General features: G+C 36.4%; 1 protein-coding gene and 1 long non-coding RNA gene across 2 annotated transcripts; both read left to right on the forward strand.

The window, feature by feature from the left end:
* Nucleotides 1–60: 60 nt before the first annotated feature.
* Nucleotides 61–4,212, forward strand: LOC130466886 (uncharacterized). Its single transcript, XR_008927038.1, has 9 exons — nucleotides 61–840; nucleotides 943–1,039; nucleotides 1,376–1,457; nucleotides 1,552–1,732; nucleotides 1,832–1,899; nucleotides 2,178–2,466; nucleotides 2,573–2,636; nucleotides 2,997–3,148; nucleotides 3,997–4,212. It is a non-coding gene; the product is annotated as an uncharacterized lncRNA (long non-coding RNA).
* Nucleotides 4,213–4,963: 751 nt separating this feature from the next.
* Nucleotides 4,964–6,205, forward strand: LOC130467353 (uncharacterized). The gene is made up of 3 exons (XM_056835848.1): nucleotides 4,964–5,676; nucleotides 5,752–5,935; nucleotides 6,011–6,205. Exons 1-3 carry the CDS (start codon nucleotides 4,964–4,966, stop codon nucleotides 6,164–6,166), a joined length of 1,053 nt encoding a protein of 350 aa, XP_056691826.1. The 3' UTR covers nucleotides 6,167–6,205.
* The last annotated feature ends 21,256 nt before the right edge of the window (nucleotides 6,206–27,461 follow it).

Below are 27,461 nucleotides of genomic sequence, written 5' to 3' on the forward strand. Positions count from 1 at the left end.
ACGCGGGTCAAACCCTTTAAAGGGTTGTTGCAGCGTACAATTTAATTGTTCCCTGCGAAAAAGTTTATTGCAGCGTACATTTTAAAAGCCCCCTGCAATAGCTCGTTTTTGTTGCAGCGTACATTTTAAAGCCCCCTGCAATAACCCGGGTAAAAACAAATTTTGCTGCAATATTCGTTGAATAACTAATTCAAAACAAATTAAGCATCTCTCGCGCTCAACTCCCTTCTTCTCCCTTAACTTTCCCTGCGAAGTCCCCTCAAAAAAAAAACCTTTCCCTTCATCGTCAATCTAGCTTCTTCGTCGGTGGTTCTGGCCTCCTCGCTAGTCGCCACCTATTAGCTTGCTCGGCCGGTGGTTCCAAGGAAAAACTTAGCTTGCTCGCGCCGGTGGTTTCAAGAAAGAAAGTTGCTCGCGTCCTATTTTCCGTCAACCTCTTCGCCGCGGCTAGTAATCTTCCCTGTCCCCTCTTTTAAGTTTGCTCAATTCGTTTATCTGATTTTCGTTTTAAGAATTAGGGTTTGTTCAATTCGCTTTTAGGGTTTTGTGCGTTTTTTCAATTCTTTTTTAGGGTTTGTTCAATTCGTTTTTAGGGTTCAATTCGTTTGTTCAATTTGTTTTTAGGGTTTTTTCAATTCGTTGTTCAATTTGTTTTTAGGGTTTGTTCATTGGCCCAAATTGTGTTATTTATTGGACATGTTTAATATTGTGTTATTTCTCTAATTTGTCGGACTGTTATTGTTGATTCTTAACCATCTTTTACAGTTTGAAGATGAATGAGATGCTAAAGATGTTGTGCACGGTCGAAATGGTTATGATTTTGATGGACATCCTTTGCGGGTAGGTATTCTTGGAACCTTGTTTCTACTTCTTGTCTACATGTGCTTCTTTTTCTGTCTGATAACTCTTGCATCATTTACATTGGTGTTTTTATACTTTCAGGTGGAATTCGCTCATGGTGGACGAGAATCATCATCATCAGACCATCGCAGCAGTTACAGTGCTAGTAGTTATAGAGATGGAGCACCTAAGCACAGAGGTTAGTCTTGCTTCTCTGTTGGCATCTTGTTGGTAATTTCACTGCTATATGAAATTCTAGTGTTGGTATTTCTTATAGATTTTGAATACTATGAGCTAATTATTTTTCCCGAAAGTATTGTTTTAACCTTGTCCTTTTTTACCTTGAATTATTGTGTTGTCATCAGTAGTTGTTGTTTTATTAAGATAACCAGTGTTGGTGTGTTCAAAGAAAAACTATTGATTACCTTCTTCAAGGCTGTCTATTGTATTTTCTGAAAGAGTTGCATTATTTTGAAGAACTGTTAGTTTAGATGTGGCTTTGTTTGATGAACTGGAATTTCTTCTTTTTATGTAGGCTGAAAGTTGAAAATCAAACTAAGGATGATCAACCTGCAAAAAGAAACAACACATCTGCCGATTCTTCAAGATTTTTAGATGTATGAATCCACTACTCAGATGGTTAAATATGCGTCACAAGACTTACAACCTCTCATGTATATTTAATGACTTATTTTATTTTATTTTATTCAGTTTGGACCTTCAGTAATGGATGATGAATTCGGGAGTAGTATACATGATACTATCCCTGAGAATCTGAGATAACACCAGGACATTCCAGCAATCCAGTACATGATTTGATTTCTGCAAGCAAAGCTGACGAGGACAACAAGATCAAGGCTTTAGTTGAAAATTCTGGTTTAGACTGGCAGAAGTGAGACTTTATTTCTATTTGTACTATGGTTGTTATTTTATGTCTAGCCATGAGTAAAAATATGTATGTACTAATTGGAATGTTATGTAAACTATGCAGTTCGCATACTTATGGTTTTGGCCAAGGGAGAGGTTTAGGAAGAGGTGGACAGGGTGGCCGGGGATTTGGTATGTCTCTAAATTGCTTTCTATTTCCTAATATAATTAGCTTATTGTTTTAGGGCGTATGTCCGTTTTTTGATGAACTGTTGGATAAATGATAATATAAAGGGAAATCATGGTTCCCATAAACGCTTGTCTGAGGCAAGCTTTAATATACAAGGTGATGTTTAAATGTTTAATGGGTCATTTATTAATTTCTCTTGATCTCTGATCAGGATGTCCATGTATCTGTTCCTACTTTTGAGGAAACTGAATATTGGAATAATTTCATGCTGTACTTGCAGGCCCTAGGGTATCCTATGCCTAACTTTGCACACGTCTCTTTGATTCTTGCACCTGATCGAAGCAAGCTGTCAAAGCGTCATGGTGCAACTTCAGTGGGTCAGGTTTGTGGTGAATAAAATAGTTTTATAATGCTAGCATATTGTCTGGATTGATACAGTCATTAAAATCCCATTCTTGCATGTATCAAACGAGAGATGGGATATCTGCCACAGGCAATGGTAAACTACTTATCACTATTGGGCTGGGGGGATGGTACAGATAATGAATTTTTCACTATTGAACAACTTGGTAAGTTACTCTTGGTCTTTCCCCATATTAGTTTGCTGGACTGCTGCTATAGATGCCTTTTTTCTGTAAACTACTGTTGAGTGATTACATTTTTGTGTGGTTGCAGTTGAAAAGTTCACTATAGAACGTGCAAATAAGAGTGGGGCTATATTTGATTCTACTAAATTTAGGTAAATATTAAGCTAGTTTTCATTTTGTTGGCTATGTGCACTGGATCTTCCATTTTGATCTAATTTCTTCAGTTTCTAGTTTATTTATATAAGTCACATGGACTCTATAGCAGAATAAAGATGTTGTGATGAACTGTTGCATTTAAATTCTAGATTTGTTTAATACTTATTTTTTCTTCGATGTTGCCAAGTATCAGAGATTATATCTTTTCAAAATCAATGTGTGTCTGTGGGACAAAAGATGTACTTGTAGATGATCTTGTGCCAAAAAATACCCCTGTTTTTGGAGGGGGGTTCTGAAAGGCAGATGATCAACAACTAATTTCTTGAACTTGGGTTCAATACTAAAATATATGACAGGTTGACAATCTAAAAGGGGAGATGGGAACAACACAGACATGTGGCACTAGCTGGGCAGTATTTGCAGTTCTGTTGATGATCATTAGCTCAAAGTTGGATGTTTCTGAAGGAGAACTCTTACCATACGATGATGAAACATGTAAATTCTGCAGGTAAGTTACTAGTTTTGCCTTGTCTTAACAATATGCAAAAACTTAGCCACTTAGGCAAAACATGTTAGAATTTACAAATTCCTTCTGCACTTTCATCAGCAATGATCTAGAGGAAATAAATATAGAACATGTATCACTGTATGGTTAGATCGTGTATAGAATATGATGGTACAATTTGATTCTGCAAGTTAATTAAGATCATCTCAGAGCAAAGAAATTAGTCAACAAGCCAAGTCAACCACCTAGTCAACATCCAACAATGTTATGTGGCCTACCAGAAATACTTGTAAAGTCTAGAACGAGCTTGAAATAAGAGTTTTCAGTGAATCTGGTTTTGGAATTTTGATACTTTGGCCCTTCGTTTTTTGTTTCTTGATTTCCATTTTTTGAAAAACCAAAAAACAAAATATGAAAATCACAAAAAGTCAATTTTCGAAATCAACATGATTATTATAAGTTATAACTATTTTTCAGTTCATGATCAAATCATATCATATGGCTTTCAAAACAAAAAAAAAACTGAAAACTAACCGTGATTTGGTTGGCAATAATTTATAACACAAACGTTGTTTTTATTTTTTATTTGTATGGTTGACCTCAAATCATCATAGATATCGGTATCAAAACAGTATCACGTAAAATCTTGTAAGATACAAATTGCATTTTAAGAGATAGTCACGTTACAACATGACTATGAAGGCCGGCTAGATGAGGTAATTAAGTAACTAATTGATTCGTATTATAGACTATTAATACATTGTCATTAGTTGCTTGAATGTTAAAATGTGACATTTCATTTGCATTTAATCGATCTAATATATGCTCCATCAATTTTTTGTTTTTGTAAGGTCTATACTCCGAGGACTGCGCCTTATGCTAGTGAGGAAATTGATGTGGTTCGTGAGCAATGGGCGAAGTTTTTTACCACCAAGTATTTATTATTGACCTGATGGCGCTTGATCGTGTTGGTTTAGATGTTATAGAACAATCTTTTATGTTAAAATGTATGCGTACGTTGAAATTGGAACGTAAATGTATTTAAATGTATCGGTATGTGCACTTTTGGTTTTGGGATATATACAAAACTCCAGTTGTTGTTTTTATATTTGTTATACAGGTTGCGTTATTCTATTATTGTTTTGACAGGTTTCTATATTTGGTGCAAGGCACTCTAGGTATCCCTAAACAAAATTAGAATTTTCCCGCCAAAAGTGCTTTTTTGCAGCGTACATATATGTTGTACGCTGCAACAAGGGAAAAAAAATTCGCAAAAATTCAGACTTGTTGCAGCGTACAAATAAATGTACGCTGCAAAAAATTGAGTAATTCAGACTTGTTGCAGCGTACAAATAAATGTACGCTGCAAAAAGTTGGGTCTGTTGCAGCGGGCTTTTATATGTACGCTGCAACAAGTCCAAAATTTTGCCAATTTTTTGGCACTTGTTGCAGCGTACATCTAAAAGCCCGCTGCAACAAATCACTTTTTGCAGCGAACATGTACGCTGCAACAAGTTCAGACTTGTTGCAGGCCCCCCAGTTGCAGCATACGATGTACGCTGCAACAGGGGTCTAAAAGCCCGCTGCAATAAGGGTTTTTTCTACTAGTGGTTTCTGCATGTTCCAGCAGTGGTGGCCGTGCAGAATGAGCCTATGGAGGCAGAGCAAGTGCAGCAGGGTCCCCCACAGCAAGTGGTTGAGCTAGTGCAGAATGAGCCTATGGAGGCAGAGCAACTGCAGAAGGGACCCCCACAGCAGGCCCCCCCACAGCAAGTGGTTGAGCTAGTGCAACACTTGGAGGCCATGTAGAATGAGCCTATGGAGGCACTGCCGCAACACGAGCCACAACAAGAGCCACGTCATGAGCCTGTCCAGCAAGGTCATACCGAGGGAGACCAAGGCGGACCACAAGAAGAAGGGCCAGTGGTGCCTGTTGTGCAGCAAGAGGCAGACCCCCAGGGCCCAGTAGAAGAGCCACCACAAAATGATTTTGTGGAGCCACAAAATGATGTTTTGGAGGACCCCGAAAACAAAGATGAAGAAGATGGCGAGGAAGGTGATGAAGAAGATGGCGAGGAAGGTGACGAAGATGAAGAAGATGTTGGTAATACCGCGGATCAAGATAAACCTGGTGATGATGATGATGAGAACCAAGGAGCAAATGGTGGTACAACGGGTCCGGTTGCGGGTGAAGTTGAAGGTGCAGATAATGCAGAGGGTCCGGGTGCTGATGGGACCGAGAATACAAGGGTTGGGGGTGAAGGTTTGGACCATGGTGCTGTTCATGGTTCCAATCCTGAAGATTTTGATGGTGCTGAACCAGGTGGTGATGGTCAGGTGAGAACAAGAATAAAGGCAGCGAGGCCTAAACCTAGTCCCAAACCCCGCACTGCGACAAAGAGATCCCGTAAGCCTAGTGAGAAGGCAATAGCAATGAGAACAACTCGTCAACGACTAGGTATTAGAATGACGAAGGCAGACAGTTCTATTTTGAAGTACGTAGAGGCTTACGACACCAAAAAGAAAGCAGGGTATGTTCGATTCTCTAAAAGATGATAATTACCCCACTGTTTGTTGAAATCTACTAAATCGTTGTTGTTTTGCAGAGGGGCTATGTTGATTGAATGTGATGGGAACGACGCAAACCAGCAGATGTGTTACTCGGTTGTTCACCCCAGGTCCTATGTGAATTCCCAGTATGTTCGTACAATTGCATATCTCTACAACCGGGAGTGGGCTAGTGAATTTCCAAAGAGTTGTCGCAGACTTATGCTTGACTCTATGTTTGCAGTGAGTACTAAAACTAGGTATTTAATATACGTTATGTTGATCCAGTTTATTGAATGCTAAATCCTCTGTTGGCAGCATCAAAAGCTAAAGACGAAAGAAACATATGCTAGGTTGTTGAAGAAGTGGTCGCAACCACTTAGGAAGGTGGTCTCCTCGGATATTTCTGTGGTATTACCATCTTATACTATTCATCCCTCATTATTAGATATTTTGTATGTTCGCAATAGTTGACTCATGTTGACTTAACACATGATCTCTAACAAAACATCATCATGCATGTGACTATTATCCATATTCATTGGTACCAAACGTTCACATGGCATGTGATTGGGACCCATTGTCCTTAGGTTTGATACAAACAGTTGATGGTGTTGTTCCGTATTGGTACCAAAAGTCGTTAGGAATTGGTATATTGAATACCAAACATTATATTGTGTACCTGTTTTGTTAGTCCATATCTCATCACCTATGTGTCATTGTTATTACTGAATGAAGACAGGTTTAAGAGATATTAGACTTTGTAAATTACAGGTTTTTGTTCCAGTTGTCGAAAACGAACACTGGTCGTGTGTTGATTTTGCACTCAAAGACCAGAAGATATGGTTGATTGACAGCATGTATAAAAATCCCGCTGCAGAGCATTCTACGGAATTAAAGAAATTGGTATACGGACTATAGATTTGTAGTCCTTACTAATTTTTGCGGTGGTAAACATTATTGAATAGTGTTTTTAGCTTCATTTAACCAGTTTTTTAAATTCCAGATACCTGCCGTTGACTACGTCTTACTGGAGACTGACAAGGAGTTTAACGCATCCCAGGCATGGCAGACTAAGCAAATGGGGAAATGGCCCCTGGATGTTGTTGGTTTTCCTGATTATAATGACAAGTATATGGCCGTTGATATTCCCTAAGTTTATTTTCCCTCAGTTGTGTACATTTAATATATAATTAACTATGCTATTCCTCCTACACAGTCATGCATGCGGGGTTGTGATGCTTATGGCGATCCGGGAGAATGCTAATGCTTTCAAAAAGTCAATGCATGTGGTAAGTGTTATGTTAATCAAATTTGTTGATTGGAACATAACGTTATGTTAAAATACACTTAGCATAACACACTGGTTATTTACTTTCCATGGTAGGGGGAGATAGGCGCTGCCCGGAAGGCTCTGTTCTTGTCCCATTTGAATTCAGACTACAACTCTTGCCGTCCATTGATACCGGAGATAATTGCTACCCATTGCCGTTGATTTGTAATAGTCTAGTGTCATGAAATTATGTTTATTTTAGTTCGAGTGTTTAATCATCAACTTTGTTTATCGGTTGCGTATGAACTATACCGTGCTTTTGTTGTTTGGTGACCAATACTTCCCTTACATTATGCATTTTGGTTAAAGGGGATGGAATATTTTGTAGTTTTGGCACCAATATATGTGTGTAAGATTTTAATGACATTGTTCTATATTGCAATGTCGTCAAGTTCTACAAGTTGATCCCTTTAAATGTTGGTTTAGTCAAATTTCTTATGATTTGTTACCCCCAACACTCGCTGGTGTTGATCCCTTTTACATTTGTGTTTTTAGTTCGTGTACTACAAGTTGTGTTCATTTCAAACTTCTTATGATTTGGTGTGAAAATGTGTTATTAGCCTGGTACCCAATGTCATATAGGTTTGGTACAATATTAACTTTTATAGCTGTGGTACCCAAAGTCATATATGTATAGTTGGTACCCAATGCGTGCACCTGAAATAAAACGACATAAAAAACACATATAACGCGCGTGTTTAACAAAAGAACATTTATCTTGAACAAAAGAACAATACCCTAGAACAAAAGAATATTAAAGGCTCTGGTCTTCTCATCTCTGTTTTTTGCGTTATTTATTCGATTTGCTTTCTTCTTGCGATATATATTTTTCTGCTTCAACATCAAATTAAATCGATTATCTTCTTCTGCAAATAATGTTTTGATGAATTTGATTTTGTAATAATCGTGTGTTTGATGATTTAGTTTTTGTAATAATCGAGTTTTGGTGTTTTTGATGATTTTAATGAATCAAATTATGTAACAACACGTTGATTTCATTGAAATCGCTGATTGATTTTGAAGAATTTGATTATGTAAATACGATTTTTTTCCATAAAAGGACTGTTTTACCTCTATATGCTCGTATTACAAGAAAAGTTTCTTTATGGTAGAAAAATAGACCATTTTCGTTTCATAATTTGTTCTTTCATTATATTGTTTTCTTATTTTTTATTATTTTCAATTTCATTTGTGTTTCATAACTTGTTGTTTTTATGTTATTGTGTTATTTTTCTTTTTACTTTTTATTTATCCTTTGTTCTTTTGGTTGCGTTCTTTTTATTATTATCAATGTTAGCATATTAAAAATCATGGTTCTGAATCATATATTATTGTTGAACAAGGTACTTGTCTTGTTCTTTTAGTCTCGATCTCCATTTGTTCTTTTAGTCTTTTGGCATCCTTGATTTGAGTTAATCTTTAGTTATACGTTGGATGCATTGTTACGTTGGATCCAAAATAACTGTAATTATATGTAGGTTAGTTTAAGTGTATAATAACTGTAATGATATCCAAATAACTGTAAGTTAATCCAAATAACTGTATGTATTTACAAAAATATTTAACTGAAATATGTAACTGTAATTTTTTAATTTCCGATTTTTTAATTAGTCGTTCATGTACTAGGGTGATGATTTGTGTTAAATAAATCAGTGGTTCATTCAATCACCATAATATATTAAAATATTTAAAATTTACGACCAAACACCATAATTCACATCTAAACAACAGATAAACTTTAAACATAATCTTAACCTTTAAATCACATAACATAAATCACATAACATAAAAAAACTGATAAACTCCTTAAACAACAGATAACAACGTATTGTTGAATAAGTATCTTCCCTCCTTAAACAACATATTCAGGTTCTTCCTTGCGGGGGTGGTGGTGGGGAAGGTGTCTCATCTCCTCTCCTTCGTTTTTTTTCATTCACTTGAGGAGGAGTTCTCGGTCTTATGTTCACATCAGCTTCAAGTTCAGCCACAACCTCCTCGATCTCCTCAGCTTCAGGTTCAACATCAGCTTCAAGTACGTCCTCGATCTCCTCAGCTTCAGGTTCAACATCAGCTTCAAGTACGTCCTCGATCTCCTGAGCGACGTTCACTACAGCAACATCCTTGATCGCCTCTTCGACGTTCCACTGCACCAACATCCGGAACAACACCTAGGGGAACATCTGGAATTGGTAAATTGGCATCCAATTCCTGATCACCAGCAACACCTAGGGGAACATCTAGAATTGCTAAATCGGCATCCAATTCAGCGTGTAGGTGGAGCAACGGGTCGGGGTGTTCCTCATGAATGCCCTCAGCTTCAAACACTTGCCAATAATGCTCGAGAAGTTCTTCGAAAGTAAGGACGTCCTCTGGTGGAGTGTGTGGAGGAGTGGGAATTGGGGTACCTCCCGAGCTTGAAGACGAAGAAGCCATGGTGGTTGAAGAGGAGAAAATGTGGTTACAGAAAGGTGTTTTGGAGGGAAAAATGGGTTTTGGAAAATGGTGGTTTAAGTATGGTATTTATAGATACCAAACTCCCTTGATTCGATGGTGTACGTCATACGATAGTAGGGGAGTTAGATGGTCGTTTTGAAAATTTAAATTAGTTGGTATACGTCTTGGGTATACGAAATGGTATTGAAAATTGTTACTTTTTTTTTTAGAATTGTGCCCTAATTAATATCCAAACACGCCTAATTAATAACTGTGCCCTAATTACTACCCAAACACGCCTAGACAATAATTGCACTGCACTAATGAATAAGCCTTGCATTGGTACCAGAATTTAAAATTAATACATATTAGAATTAGTTGTACATGTTTAAAATTAATACATATTAGAATTAGTTGTACATGTTTAATATTAAAATTAATACATGTTTAATGGAAAAATTAGTGTCCAATGAAAAGATAAATTTATTATCTAATGTTAATATAATAAATTTATTATCTAATGTAAATATAAGATAATAAATATATCATTTTAAAAAAAAGATATAAATCCGACGATCGTTTAAAAAGATTTTCAATTAAACAGATATAAATCTGACGATCCTTTAAAAAGATATAAAAAAAAATTTCAATTATATTGTCCAATAATAACTTACTATAACTTACTATAGGTAAAACTTACGATCCTTTCAATATTTTTTTGGTTATCGTTCGTTCAATATCGTGACAAATTTGAAAATAATATTTACAACTTACACTGCGTCACACTAACTTACTATTAAACATGTCTCTTTAATATCGTTCTATTTTGCTTGATTCTTCTGATTTGTTGTTCTAATTTTGTGTTAGATACAATTGTTTATTATGATAGTTGTTTCAAATATTGATATCGTATGCTTATATATTTAGACGATGTCCTATCATGCCAAAAAATGGAGTGGAACAAGCCATTTGACGCCGCAATCGAGCCGTGCGCAATATTCGACCTTAGAGGTGTAATTAAACATGTCTCTTTGTTAGCGGTGTGACGATGAATCTGTAATTAAACATGTCTCTTTATTAATCACAAATTATTAATAAACATGTCTCTTTTTTAATCACAAAATATTAATAAACATGTCTCTTTATTAGTCACAAAATATTAATACCAAACCGTGCGTGCATCGCACGGGCTTAAGTATTAGAATAGTACAACTTTTAATACCTAAGTATTAGAAGTCTTGACCGTGAATTAAAATGACATAACCCAATTAATATGACTGTGAATTCGTATTTCTAACAAATGTGTTCTCCTAAATATGCACTCTTAAAACGTTGCGTAGTCCGACCTATTTATAGAAGACGATCACTGGGTCCGTCCTTATCCAAATAATGTGAAAATAAATAACTACCCTAATAATGAAAATAATGAAACTGCCTTTAACTACCAATAATGTGGAAATAAATAACTACCCTTTATAATTATAATAATGAAAATAATGACCCTTTATTATTATAATAATGAAAATAATGAAACTGCCTTTAACTACCAATCGGGGGAAATAAATAACTACCCTTTATTATTATAATAATGAAAATAATGACCCTTTATTATTATAATAATGAAAATAATGAAACTGCCTTTAACTACCAATCGGGGGAAATAAATAACTACCCTTTATTATTATAATAATGAAAATAATGAAACTGCCTTTAACTACCAACCGGCTAGTACTAGACTATGTTACCCTTTCTTTTAAAAAAAATTAGTACTAGAGATTGGAGACTATAACAAAAACAACATAAGGGAAGTTATATTTAGTACAAGGTTACCAATACGAATACATAAGGAGTTCTAAACATAAGAAGTTCTAAACATACGAATACAAATCGTCTCTTATGTAACATGAAGTATAACATAAGGATTTCTAAGCATAAGAAGAAATAGTACTAGAGAATGGGGACTATTTAATACAACACATATCATTTACGATGAATCGAATGCCGATGATAGTCTTTAAATCTCCTCACTAGCGTCGCTGTTCAAACAATCTTCTTCGTCAGCTGAATCCTCCACAATATGCTTCATGTATTCTTCATCGAAGTACCATTTCCCCGTGTAGCGCATTGCATTTGCCAATGCCATCTGCCTTTCGTAAGACTCAGGATAATTATGTTCAGAGTAAAACAGATTTTCTAGTAACAAATCAAGCTCGCTCATTGTGTCTAACCCATTAATGTCTATCATTTCGTTCTTAAACTTCAAATACTTACAATCATCGTATTGTAAGTAGTAAAAAAGATCAAACATTCCAAAATTAATCCAGTCGAACGTTATTTCCCTTTCAGTGAATCCCATATATTTGCGACCTAGCACCAAAAGTCCAAAATGACCAGACTCTTTTTCATGCACTGCTAACCTATGTACAACATCATCTAACCAATACTGGAGAGGCTTAAAGAGCTCAAAGAACTTCACCAGATAGCGATAGAATAGCTTATTCTCCATGCACTTCATTAATATTTTTTTCAGCTTGTGCAAGTTAAAGCTAAATGCCATGTTGTAGGAGTCAACTAAGTAATACAAAAAGCAGTACGCTTCTTTCCTAAAACGCCGTGCACTGATAATCTTAAGCGGAGTTAAAAAGGGCCATTTAGGGTTAAATAATATACCCCCAATTGCATCATCCCCGTGCCTAGAAACCGCAGCAAGTAAGTGTGGGAAGAATTGACCTTTAGCCCTACTGCGTACCGTGAATATGCCGACAACGTCTTTCACATCCCGCTCACCTGACTCAGCTAAAGTGGCCATTATGTCGTCAGTGTCTATTGCCTTAGCCTTCCCTTTCTCCCTCGCTGTATAGCGCCTTCCTCTCGGTGTTTGCCCCTCTTCCATACCATTATCTACTTTTTCCTTTCCTTTCCAAGCCATGGCCTACAATGAGTTATATTAAAATCTTAGCTAAATAACAGCGAACAGATTGGTATTAAAATCTTAATTATATATGACAACGTACACTACCAGACCCCTCATAACATACTTGTACCGAACCCAAACTCTATACGTACCAGACCTCACATAACTTACATGTACCAAACTCTACATGTACCAGACCTCACATAACTTACATGTACCAAACTCTATATGTACCAGACCTCACATAACTTACATGTACCAGACTCTTTGCGTAATGTATTTACTTTTAGTACCAAACGACATATTTAAGCGGGGAAACACTTTTGCTGATATAATAGTGTGTGTATGGTGTATGAGTACACAATTATACATTTGAGTTTTTTGAATTATTACTTGTAAAAAAAAAAATATGAGTCCGAAAACAAATATGTGTAACCCAAAACAACAGACAAATTAATTTAAAATGCATAATTTGATACATGGTGATCTATCAAAAGGTGGAACCATGAACGAACTGTTAGGTTATGATACATATGACATTACATAGATCATGCGGAAACAACCATTAACCCAGGACAACATATTATTTACACATAATCATATAGCATAATTTAGATGCATACTCTTTGTTGCGTGCCCTCCCTAGCTGCGCCCGAACCGAACAAGAACAAGTCTTTAGGACTCCAAGTGTCGTCCCTCCGTAGATAGTCCACAGCACGTCCGGATCCGCCTTAAGATTGACCAACTAGAATCGCCCTTAAGGTACTAGAAAATTTCGGCACTTTTATGAGCAAGATGTGTGTTTTAATTTTCTCTCAAAAAACTCACTTTTGAATACTTTGAAACTTGTTATAAATTGTGAGCCCTAGCCTCATATTTATAGGGGTATGGAAAGGGAATCGAAATCCTATTCAGATACAAATTAATTAAACCTAGAATCCTACAAGAACTCTAATTTAATTAATTTATCAAATAGAATTAGGAATTTAATCATTAACCGAACTCTGCATGTTTTAGGAAACGTGCACGAACACAAACACTTGCACACACACGCACGGCAGCCACGATGGGCCCCCATGCGTGCGCGCGAGCAGCAGCCCACGCAGCGCCCGCGCGCGCTGCGCGCTGCGCGTGCTGTGCGCGCTGTGCGCGCTGCGCAGCCTGCTGGGCCTGGCCTTGCGCTGGGCCTGGCGTGGCTGTTTGTGCGGCGCGCTTGGCTTGCTGGGCGATGGCCTGGCTTCGTGCTGGGCCTCGTCCGGCAGGCCTCGTCCGATGCTTATTCGTACGATGCGCTTCCGATTAAATTTTCCGATTCCGGAATTCATTTCCGATACGAACAATATTTAATATTTCCGATTCCGGAATTAATTTCCGTTTCGAACAAATATTTAATATTTCCGTTTCCGGAATTATTTTCCGATTCCGGTAATATTTCCGATTCTGACAATATTTCAGTTTCCGGCAATATTTCCGATTCTGGCAATATTTCCATTTCCGATAATATTTTCCGATACGTACCATGTTTCCGTTTCCGGCAACATCTACGACTTGGATAATATTTATATTTCCGATACGATCTATATTTCCGTTTCCGGCAATATCATCGTTTCCGGAGTATTCATTTCTTGCCTGTGACGATCTTAGCTCCCACTGAAACCAAGATCCGTCGGTTCCGAATATTCATAGATGGAGTATTTAATGCCATTAAATACTTGATCCGTTTACGTACTATTTGTGTGACCCTACGGGTTCAGTCAAGAGTAAGCTGTGGATTAATATCATTAATTCCACTTGAACTGAAGCGGCCTCTAGCTAGGCATTCAGCTCACTTGATCTCACTGAATTATTAACTTGTTAATTAATACTGAACCGCATTTATTAGACTTAACATAGAATTCATACTTGGACCAAGGGCATTATTTCCTTCAGTCTCCCACTTGTCCTTAGGGACAAGTGTGCATTTCCTAATTCCTTTGTCGCTCGATGCTTGCTCTTGAACATAAGGTAAGAGTTGTCATCCTTATTATGTCCAGAGGTGTTCCTCGGTTTCAGAGTTCAACTGATCAAATAAACAGATAATCATAGCCTATGATTCATCCGAGCACGGCCATGCATTTCACAGTTTCTAGCTCTCCGAGTGGCCTTGTACAACTTTTAAGCATCTCATCCCGATTTATGGGAGGACAATCCCAATCTTGCGATCTTGAGATTAGACTTCGTTTGATAGGTGATTACCTGAGCGTTGCCTTTATAGCCTCCTTTTACGGTGCGACGGTTGGTCAACGTCAAAGCAACCAGTTCTCAAACAAGTAATCTCAAATCACTCAGGTATTGAGGATTTAGTGTCTAATAATTTAATGAAATTTACTCATGACAGATTTTCATCTCTTACAGTAAAGTTTCATAGGTCTTGTCCGATACTAGTCTTCCCAAAGTAAGTATCTATGCAAATGATTATGACATTGCCATGTCCACATAGTTCAAGAAACAGAACTACTAGTCATCTTGCATTCTAATCGTCTAACGTTTTCTATGCGTCCAATTTTATAGAAAACTCCGATTAGGGACCATTTTCAACCTTTGACATTCAAGTTCACTTGATAGACATTTCTTAGTCACAGGACTGGTCCTGACAGTCTATCTTGAATATATCGTCAAATTTGAAGGGACTCATCATTTAATACTAAACCAAGATTAAATGGAATATGAAAATACATTTCATATATGATAAATGTTCAACCCCAATGTTTTATAACCATGGGCCTCAAACCCATCTTCTAAAACAATTCGTGGAATTCAAAGCTATGCTTGATTTCCAGTGCGACAATGTGAGTGTTGCTTCTCACTTGTTGCATAGGTTTAGTTATCATTCTTTGCCAATCTTAATATCCTTTTTCATCGAATGTTCTTCGAGATATGATGAATAAGATCTTTTGAGTTTGTTTATTATGCGATCTAGTCTTTCTTACTTCGATGGTGGTTTTACTCATTTTGCAATGAAGAACCATCAAGTTAGCAGACGTTTTTCTTGCTTCAAGAGTGGTTCTACGCATTTTTCAATGAAGAACCATCAAGCCAGCAGATAGGTGGTCTACCCAAGTTCAGTGAAGAACTTTAAACAACCCTGTTTTATTGCTTCTTAGGCAACAATCACTTTTACTTCAACTGTATAGGTTGCTAGTGATGCTTTGTTTGGATTTACCTATCCAAGCAGTTCATAGATATGTGGAAGATTCTCCAACTATATCTTAGAACATAGAAATTATTATTTTAATTTCCCACGCAACAACTCATGGTCTCCAATCCATGTTGCCATTTTAAAACACGATACTCTATAGCTCGTCCTTATCAATGGTTAACTCCAAAGGGTCTTGCTTGATCCTTTGCCAGTGTTTATGCGTGTAGCATCAATATTTAGCATATCTTTATTTCCTTGAATCAAGAACTATTCCTATGTACCTTTTCAAGTACCATAAGTATTCTTGATCTCAATCTAGTTGATCTTCACTTAGATCAATAGAGATTGGTATATGTTCGTCATGCCTAAAGTCATACGATACATTTTTGGCGATCCTCATATTATATCATACATGATAAATTCTTTTGCAGAATAATTCCCAATTGAATTCTATTCATGTAACTTTAGCTTATCTAGTTTCAGTAGATACTAAATTCAGATAAATTCTTTGACATATAATATAGGTTAAGAATCTTATTTAGATCCTTTGATGTTTAACTTAGTAAATGCTTATACATAGTTCAAACATCCTTTACTTAGATTTATTCATATGGGTCGAATATCTCCAATGGAGACTTTCGTGTTTGATTTAGTAAATGTCATTACTTAATCTAAAACAATATTATAAGATCTTTGTAAATAGATCTTAATACCCAATATGTACTAAGTTTCGCCATGGTCCATTATTGATGAATAATTTCAAATCTAAGTAATTAGCATTTGAATGTTATTTCATAATAGAGAGATATGTGTGTGATACACATAGGACCAATTAAGTTTTACGTACTCCCACTAAACTTCTTATATATCTATAAGAATCATGTATATTTTATGAAACTAAAATACTTATTAGCTTCACTAAAATACAATTCCAATTCCCAATTGCTTGCTTAAATCTGCACTTAGATTTCCTAAGCTGGCATTCATTTCAAGCATTATTTGGATCCACAAATCCTATGACATGACATGTACATAGTTTTCTTCCAACATTTGATTGAGGAATATGTTTTGTCATCCAATTGCCATATGTACCAATATGCAATCATTGCTTGATTTATAAACTTGAGCATTACGATTATGCATGAGGTTTCAACACAATCCATGCCATGAATTTGCTTGTAACCTTTTAGCAACTAATCTAGCTTTGTGTTGTGAACACAATTTCATGTTTGATGGTTTTTATCCTTAAAACAGACTTGCAACCAATAGGTGTGAAACTATTCTTGCAAATCAACAAAATTTCAATTTTGTCATCAAAACATTGAGTATGTTTTATGGCCTTTAACCAATTAAACATATAGTCTATATATGGCCTCTAACCATTTTAGGGAATCTATATTTCGTCATAGCTTTCTTACAAGTCACAAACTCATTAATCTATATGATAATAGTTTGACTGCAAGTTGTAGGTTTCTTCACTATTTAATAGAAGAATCTCATAGTTTCATTGACCTGATCTCTATGATTCTTCACTATCTAATAGAAGAATCTCATAGTTTCAGTGACTTGAATTCTATGCCTACTTGGGTATAGAACATCAAACAATAGAATATCAATAGCCACTTGAAAGTCCTTTGAATATTCTGTTCTCCTTGAAGCACTTGTAAAGTCTTCTAAGAGATGTCTATTCTTTAAAGCCACTTCTAAAGTCCTTAAAGAATAAGTTCGGTTTTTCTGAAGCACTTCGAAAAGCCTCCGGAATGTCCGTTTATGTTTGTTGTTCGCCTCGAAGACTTTCGAGGTCTATTTTCTCCCACTTGTCATTTTGGAAACGAATCTCCAAAAGGACATTATTTCGAGCAAACAAACATTATGTTCTCAAAAATTCGTGGTAGAAACAATACCCTTGTGTCTCATTTGAATAAATCACAATGAAACATATATCTAGACTTGGGCCTTAGTTTGTTGAATAACAAACACTAAGCTCCCACTGAGTTTAGCAACTCTTTAGATATATATAATTGAAAAGATATCCTGAAATTACTTTTCAATAGCTTTGACGAATTTGGTTTAGTTTGGTGGTAGTTGAGCATTTTGTTTTAGAAATTATAGGAAAAGTCTTTATGATTCATCATTGATCGAATCAAGTACTAATTGACTTCGATTATTCCAACTACGATATGCCATATCTTATGGACCTAGATTGTGAAATTACAACACACAATCATTGATGATCATATTTGGTCTCAAGTAATCATCAACATGATCTAACCTAGATCTTTATGATTTCTTGCCAAGTGGATTTTATACTTCTGAATCTTTGAACTAGCCAAACAGATTCAACTTATATCACATTTGAGTAAATAAACCTACATTCACTCAAATCCATGCGAAATAATAAAGTCATAAAATATTTCTTTAGCTTTGAACTCTATTGTCTAGGCGTTCTAACAATAGTTCACATCTTTTGTTACTTTCAACAAGTAAGACTAGCTTGTCTTAAGTTGATCTAGAAATCAACCAACTTTCAAAAGTCCATTAAAATAGAGTTTTTGAATGTTAACTTGTTGATATGGTCTAAGCAACAATGCCAAAGATTAGTGGAACTCAAATCAAGGGGTTGATTTGAACCTAGTAAAGTTCTTTAAAGAGTTGTTTGTTTTAATCAAGCATATTGACTCATCCCGTAAATGAGCATTTCATTCAAATAAACAAACAAACAAGCATTGTTTTTGTTCTTCTGAATGTGAGTCTTTCTGTGTTTGAAGCAGAAATTTAGGTATGCTGATTATGGAATAAAATAGCCATTTAGTTCCAGCCTTTGAAAGGACTTAAAACAAACTAGATGACCCTACAACTAATGTAGCATTTCCATGCTTCATTTCCCACTTGTAGGTCATTAGTGTATCCTAGCTTCCATTGTTTGAGTTATTACCGAAGTAAGAACCTCAAGCGGTATATGATACCAAGGAAGTTTGATTGCTAGGTCACTTCTCTTTAAACATAAACTTATAGGTAGAAACGGAATCGTAAATTCCTTTCATTTGTTCCTCGTTTTCCTATTTCTTGTACCCTTTCTTATAGTCTTAAGAATTGAATTCTTTAGTGTTGACTTTTATACTTTGTTAGACATGTCCAATGTCACCAACAAGGTTCTTTACCATTTTAATTTATGTTGAATATTTTGTTTCAACTAGATGATCTTACTAGAAGCTTCTAAAGTTCTCTAAGCATCGATCTATTCGAATGTCTAGGGACTAGACTCATTCGAGAATTAAATGGACAAAGATATTAGGTTGTTAACCATTGGTAAAGCTGAGCGTATTAGACTCAATGCTTTATGATCTCAAAACTACAGTGTATTTTGAATTCACAAGCACCAATTGGTTTGCCATTCGATTTTGATATTCGAAAACAACCATAAAAGTCGATATAAGAAACGTACATTTTAAATTGCTCACTTTCTCTCTTTTCCGTGAATCGTTCTTGGATTCACTACCAATCGAGGAAATTTACTGTTACCTTTCTAAAAGGATTTATTGCAGTGCAAGATATTTAATTATAAACAATAATTAAAACATACATTGAAGCATGCAAAGTCTAAACATTTATCATGAATAATAACTTGAAATTAAAGCAACCATGCAATTCAAACAAGTTATTAGCATTTTATTCGATTTTATTGTTCCGGCAGGTGTGAATAAAATGATTCCAAGACCCTAAAACCATTGAAGAATTAAGCACAGTTTGTCGACTCAATTCTAAAACATTTTAGGTAAGCAAAAGACTTTTGCTAATAGTCTAGAAACTACTCTTGGTTGATAGGTACGTCTAAGAACTTATTAGGTAAACCTATCGATTTTGCCACGACATAAAAGGACTCCTTACTTATATCGTTGAGTTTCACCAAAACTAACATGTACTCACAATTATTTGTGTACCTTGCCCCTTTAGGACCAATAAGCAACACCTCGCTGAGCGAAAACTATTACTAGATTGATGTAAAGGATATCCAAGCAAGTGTATATTTTGGCATGGCACCTTTTAACTCAATTTTTAAGTTTGGAACTTAAGGCTCTTACTATGTTGGTTAGATTTTAAGTGAACTAAAATCCTTAATCATGCAACATAATCAAGCTTTTGATCTCATGCATTTTAAGACATATTTAAAAGCAATAAATAACTTAAAACATGCATAAGATATTTGTGATCTAGTATGGCCCGACTTCATCTTGAAGCTTTGACTTCAAAGTCCGTCTTGAAAATCTCCGTGGGAGGCACCATTTTCTTCAAATAGGATAAGCTATAACTAATTACAACTATTTGATGGTTCGCAGACCATATTTGAATTGAAAAAACAACTTTGGTACTTTAGACCAATTACATTCAAATTAATGGTACGCAGACCATATTTTCTATCCTATTTGGGCCATACTAGTCACTATATAACCTGCAAAACAGTACATATACAATATATACCATTCACCCATTCATTATCATGAATGGCCCACATAGCTGGTTAGTAAAACACATTATGCATCACGTAAACATTTGCAGCAATTAATCAAGGGCACCAATAATCTACCAATTATTCAGTCCTTATTAATTCTAATCAAGTTGTTTTAACCTTAAGGATTTGTAGACCTAATCAAGAGTTTATGACTAAAAAGCGCTCCCACTTAAACCAATAAATTTATATGCTTTACTAATTTTAAACATAAAAATGTATTTCTAGTCCAACCGGAAACATACAAATTTAATTAAAATTTAAAGCTCATATCAATTTATAATTGAATCCAAAAGTTTAATTTAATTTCAGTCGTATTTAAATTAATTCATGATTTTAATTTTGGTAAAATAATTAGAATAAATAACATTTATTATAATTATAATATTCAAAATTAAAATCCAAGAAAATAATTTAAATTATTAATTTTAAAATTAATTAAAATTACGTGAACTGAAATTTTCAAATTAAACATTCAAAACGATCTTTAATCGTAACGCAAACACCCTACGCGTTGCACGCCCATGGGCCGCACGCACACAGCCATTGCTGGCCATGTGCGCGCAGCCCATGCGCTCGTCGCATAGCTGCTGCATCCCCATCGCAAGCCTCCGCACGCATTGGTGCTTGCTGCGCGCGCCAGCGCTCATCGCACGCGAGCTATCGCTCGCAGTGCGCGCGCGACATCGCTCGCTGGGCGCGCGAGCCATCGCTCGCTGGGCGCGCGACATCGCTCGCTGGGCGGGCGACATCGCTCGTTGTGCGCGCGAGTAATGCTGGCTGTGCGCGCGAGTCCTTGCTCGTTGTGCGCGCGAGCAATGCTGGGCACAACGCTCGTGGCACGCGAGCTTGCGCTCGCTGCGCGCGAGGCTGCGCGCTCTTGTGCGAGGCAGCGCGCGTTGTGGCGCAGCTCGCTTGCTGCCCACACGCGACTGCCTTGGCTCGCCCTTCGCCCATGCCCATTCGTCCATTGCTCGTGGCACACGACACAAGGCAGGGCTGCTGCCTTGTGCTCGTGCACTACGCCCTTGCTCATTGCATTCGTGCCGCACGGGCGACGAGCTCCCTTGCTCGTCGTCGCATGCCCGCATTATACAACACCCCTTAAGGGTAACACGAAGCGTCCATTGCTTCGTGCGTGCAAGTTTTATGAACGAATCGCATAAAAATTTAAAATTTATATTAAAAATTAATGACAAATTAATAAATAATATTAATTTCATAATTTTAGGGCGAAAAATCGAAAATTTATTATCCAATTGATTTCCGATTGTTATGGATTCAAGTCTAGGTCATAAAAATTTAAAATTTATCATAAATTTACAATTTTTATGGTGGTTTTTAATCATAGGTTTCTAATTAAATTACAATTAATTATGAAAATCAAATTAATTCTAAATTATTCTAATTTTCAACAAATTAATCATAATTACAAATTAGATTGCATAATTAACAAGACTAGGCATTCAAACTTGTTAAACATATGCAGTAGGTCAATCAAAAATTCAAGATTTATCAACAAGAATCGCAAATATTTAATTTAACATCTTAAATTTACGAAATTTTGCATTCGAAAAACTAAAACCTTCGAAAAGTCATAGTTAGGCTTCGAATTTGAGAATTCTGGGTTCGGCAGAAAAAAACTATTTTTGTCAAAATTTTAGAATGCCTTTTACATGCGGAATTGACACAAAAATCACTCAATTCGGATGAGTAACGAAGAAACTGCCGAAAAACTGCGTACGTATAATTAAATAAACGCAATTTGCAATTAATTAACAAATACGAAAATTAATCACCCCTTTTAATTCTTGCAAATTTGTAATATTTAACCATGTTCATGCAATTTAGATTATGAAAATAATAAGGGGCTCGTGATACCACTGTTAGGTTATGATACATATGACATTACATAGATCATGCGGAAACAACCATTAACCCAGGACAACATATTATTTACACATAATCATATAGCATAATTTAGATGCATACTCTTTGTTGCGTGCCCTCCCTAGCTGCGCCCGAACCGAACAAGAACAAGTCTTTAGGACTCCAAGTGTCGTCCCTCCGTAGATAGTCCACAGCACGTCCGGATCCGCCTTAAGATTGACCAACTAGAATCGCCCTTAAGGTACTAGAAAATTTCGGCACTTTTATGAGCAAGATGTGTGTTTTAATTTTCTCTCAAAAAACTCACTTTTGAATACTTTGAAACTTGTTATAAATTGTGAGCCCTAGCCTCATATTTATAGGGGTATGGAAAGGGAATCGAAATCCTATTCAGATACAAATTAATTAAACCTAGAATCCTACAAGAACTCTAATTTAATTAATTTATCAAATAGAATTAGGAATTTAATCATTAACCGAACTCTGCATGTTTTAGGAAACGTGCACGAACACAAACACTTGCACACACACGCACGGCAGCCACGATGGGCCCCCATGCGTGCGCGCGAGCAGCAGCCCACGCAGCGCCCGCGCGAGCAGCAGCCCACGCAGCGCCCGCGCGCGCTGCGCGCTGCGCGTGCTGTGCGCGCTGTGCGCGCTGCGCAGCCTGCTGGGCCTGGCCTTGCGCTGGGCCTGGCGTGGCTGTTTGTGTGGCGCGCTTGGCTTGCTGGGCGATGGCCTGGCTTCGTGCGGGGCCTCGTCCGGCAGGCCTCGTCCGATGCTTATTCGTACGATGCGCTTCCGATTAAATTTTCCGATTCCGGAATTCATTTCCGATACGAACAATATTTAATATTTCCGATTCCGGAATTAATTTCCGTTTCGAACAAATATTTAATATTTCCGTTTCCGGAATTATCTTCCGATTCCGGTAATATTTCCGATTCTGACAATATTTCCGTTTCCGGCAATATTTCCGATTCTGGCAATATTTCCATATCCGATAATATTTTCCGATACGTACCATGTTTCCGTTTCCGGCAACATCTACGACTTGGATAATATTTATATTTCCGATACGATCTATATTTCCGTTTCCGGCAATATCATCGTTTCCGGAGTATTCATTTCTTGCCTGTGACGATCTTAGCTCCCACTGAAACCAAGATCCGTCGGTTCCGAATATTCATAGATGGAGTATTTAATGCCATTAAATACTTGATCCGTTTACGTACTATTTGTGTGACCCTACGGGTTCAGTCAAGAGTAAGCTGTGGATTAATATCATTAATTCCACTTGAACTGAAGCGGCCTCTAGCTAGGCATTCAGCTCACTTGATCTCACTGAATTATTAACTTGTTAATTAATACTGAACCGCATTTATTAGACTTAACATAGAATGCATACTTGGACCAAGGGCATTATTTCCTTCACGAACACCATTAAAGTTAATGTTCACGTTTAATCTCCACCTTTGACAATAAGGTAATCTGTGAATAGTAGATATTTAAACAATTAAAGTAGATAAACTTAGATTACCTGGACGTTGTATGTCCCCTATTGAGTGACCTCTTATGCCGTATGAAAAGGTTTGAAATGTTTGTGTTTTGCAGTTAGGAGTTTGGAGTTCTGGTTTAACTATTTAAAGGAGGATACCTCTTTTAGGGTTTTAGGGTATCCATATTTGTTTGGTGGGTGTGGTAAATGCAAGTAAATGAAGGGATGATAGATGTAGTTATACGAACTAAATGAACTCTCCATATTGGTATGAATGTTGACAGAATGAATGGATAACCCCTTGGTACCTTTGTACTTTAAAATGTATTTAAAATTTTAAAGTAAATGAAGGGAGGATAGATATAGTTATACGAACTAAATGAACTCTCCATATTGGTATGAATGTTGACAGAATTAATGGATAACCCCTTGTACCTTTGTACTTTAAAATGTATTTAAAATTTATAGTTCACTTAATGCTTATAAATGCAGAACACCTACTCATAATAATGAAAACCATCTTATAGTACACTTAACTTGAATTTGATAACAACATCACAACCACACAATCTCAGACAAACCAGAAAGTTCAGTTTTGCATAACAAACACTTAGTTTGGTTGTCTGTCTCTTTCCATGTACAATTGAAGATGAATAAAACACCCCATAATAATAATTCTACCACTCCCCACAAGAATAATTCTCCCCACGAGAATGTTCTTAAACAAGTTGTGTCGCATGAAATGTCACCAACACGACAAATTCACTTTCATCCCCGTGTTTCAATGTACTTCGCCCCTTCGAAAGGTACGGAACCGGAGATTGATTTAAACAATACAATGTTCTTTAAAACATATGACGAATTACTCGAAGATGATGATTACAACCCCATTTCTAACGAATGGGTTCGAGCCGCCATATTTTCAAAAACATGGGACAGGGACGGGTTCCCTGGTACGTTCATGTTAAGAGAAGGACCACGGATTGATCCTTACCATTTACCCACCCCAGACGATTCTACAGGGATCATTCACGGTGGTTTGTTGTCGTACATCGAGTGGGAAGCTTGACAAGAGTTTGATGCCATCCCTGCAAATTATCTTGCGCTTATCGACCCACGTCCGGTTCTTCACATAGATCAGACACCCATATATGCGGTCCCTATCCATAAAACTCCGATCTTCATGGGTTCTTATACTGATGCCTTACATGTCATGAGAATTTCAAAGCATCTACAATCTGTTGACCTAGATGTGTTCTACCACGAGGTCAAACGAAGAAGTAGGAGATATCATCAAATACAAGTAAGTGCTACAGACCAGTATTCTGGCCAGCTAACAAAGGCGTTGCTAGTAAAGGGGTTGGTGGTTGTTATATGGAATGCAAGGGGTGTGACCCGACCCTCGTTTATGATACACTTCAATGAGATATTTCAGAAACTCAACCCAGCCCTGATTATAATTACTGAGTCCAGAATTGGTGAAGCCCCCCTGTTGTTGCTTGCCCAAAAATTACCTGGGGCATACCAGCACGATGTGTTTGGTCTAACCGGCCGTGCGGGCGGTGTTGTGATGTTCTGGAGTGTTAAAGACATTCAACCTTCCATTACCCAACGAATGTTTACCAATTCATGCTTCCCCGACGAAGTGAATCATCTAGTGGGGTTGAAGTTCCATGTATGTTTCCTCCAGATCTGTAATACCTAACCTTGTAGGTTATATAACAAATTAGATTTTCATGTATAATTTAGTATACCTTGGTCTATAACAAAAAGGGTACCAAATGTAGGTTTCAGATATAGTTTAGTATACCCTTATGTACTTACATAATTATCTGTTTGTATACTTATTTAATGTTTCACGCAGTCATACAAGGATCCCCGTGCAAAGCAAAAAGAATGCTGTATGAATGAAATCCGGGTTAGTAAACGTTTAGTTTTTTATTTACTTGCCAATTTAGTCTTTGATGTGCTTCGAATCTCATATGGAGTTTGTATTAATAAAACCAGTGTTCCATCAGAATAATTATAAAGAAATATAAATAGATTCAATTCCGACGGAACACGATTTACATAAGTGATTACACAAAGTAATCGGGATATTAAATTCAAATTACCAAAACAACTTTGCAAATACTACAAATAGGCATATTACACAAATTCGGAACACTAAATCTAGACGTTTTTCAATTCTAGCTAGGTGATTTTTGACTACATCAAACCCTAATTGTACTAGGGATGAAGGAACCATATCGTCTTCCTTAATTAAGTTATGGTCATTCACCCTCTGAAACCATCCACAGAATCGACACTTGTAATACAGCTTCATCGGATTTGATGTACTCTGTGAAATGCGGAGTTCGGTAATACAATTGGTACACGTTGGGCACATTACGGTCTCACACCATAGAATCCGGTGGCCGGCGGTCGCACCAACATTGACGGCAGGAGACGTGTGGCCAGTCGAACATCTTGACATTATGACAATTGGGTGGAAGGATGGATTTTATTTTTTTCTTCTGCAACATACTATTCTACAAAATCAAGTTCAAATATATAGTGCCAAACGTATGAAGAAGCGTATTCGACACACTTCACTGTAGGGGATATATTGGGCGGGAATTTTCCCGCTCACCGAATTTGAACTACTTTGAGCTATAAATATCAGGGGACTTTATTGTATGGTACAACGTGCGCAACCGATTGGTACCCCAACATCTGAAAACAAATTATTAATATTAGCAACCACTAAAATAGGTTAAATTCAATAAAAATAAATCCAACAGAACTTAAATGACTATTAATATTAATATTAGCAACCACTAAACCACATACCATAAAACATAATCGTGTATTTGGTCAAACATGACTACAACGGGTTCGGATTCATATTAGGTCAAATCGTGTATTCGATAACGGGTCATTCGGGAATATGTTGTTTATAAATATTATAAATTTCGTATAATCATATTAAAAGAGACACCAGGAATGATACGTATCAATTCACGTGTCAATTCCTGATGCGATTTTTTCTATGAATAGAACAAAGTATAAGATTATTAAGTTTGGTAATATTTATCATATTAAAAAACATATAAAATATATAAAATATATTTTCCTAAAACCATTTTTAATTCCTAAAACATATAAATCTAGTAAAACCATTGTAAAAACATATAAATATAGTAAGATATATTCCTAAAACCATTGTTAATTCCTTGTATGAATGGCTAGCCCTAATTTACCATTCTCGAGAGTATATTGTACCAACATGTATACTTATACGTACCAAACACTCAAATACTTGTCCAAATATTTATTTTTACCCATATTATGTATGAATGGATAACCCTAATTTACCATTTGTTCGAATAAAAAGGACATTTGAGGACCTTTTATAACACAAATTTTGCGAGAAAGGACCTTTTATAATTTTTTTTGTGAAAACACACCTTAAGGGACCTAAAAGGAAGTTTTCGGCATTGTCTGAGCTTTCCCGGCCCATTGACTTGCACGTGAGCAGCACACATGGCTTACGTTGGCTAAAGACATTGATTTTCCCGAGTCTTGAATTTCATATTTGATTTTCTTTTGGTTTTTTTTTCAACTTTAGGTTTTACAGCTTATAAATTAGGAGGAAAATTGGGTGTGATAACGGTGTGATTTAACAAAAAAATTACACAAATGTGTGATTTGACAAAAACATTATATAAGGTCCTTTCTCGCAAAATTATGAATGGCTTACACTACCCTAATTTACCAATCGGAAGAATACATTGACCCAAACGGTTTACTTTAACGTACCATACACTCAAATCGTTGTCAACAACTGAATCACTAAATTCAATTGTTAATTGACTAAATTCAATTGGGGTCGTACCACACAACTAATTAAAAGGTTTAATTAACCCACATTTATAACGAATGTAGTTGAACATTATTTATATAGGATTTGCTATATAAATAGTAAACACTGTTGTACCAATTATGATCAATGAATTAAAAAGGGTACCAAACTA

Source organism: Spinacia oleracea, chromosome 2, assembly GCF_020520425.1.
Source record: "Spinacia oleracea cultivar Varoflay chromosome 2, BTI_SOV_V1, whole genome shotgun sequence".
Classification (NCBI taxonomy): Eukaryota; Viridiplantae; Streptophyta; class Magnoliopsida; order Caryophyllales; family Amaranthaceae; genus Spinacia; species Spinacia oleracea.

Bases quoted from the DNA above. Each gene is read 5' to 3' on its own strand.
- LOC130467353 (XM_056835848.1), top strand. From the start codon at position 4,964: ATGGAGGCACTGCCGCAACACGAGCCACAACAAGAGCCACGTCATGAG. The intron at 5,677-5,751 runs GTATGTTCGATT...GTTGTTTTGCAG, and splicing joins GACACCAAAAAGAAAGCAGG to AGGGGCTATGTTGATTGAAT. The intron at 5,936-6,010 runs GTGAGTACTAAA...CTCTGTTGGCAG, and splicing joins TGCTTGACTCTATGTTTGCA to CATCAAAAGCTAAAGACGAA.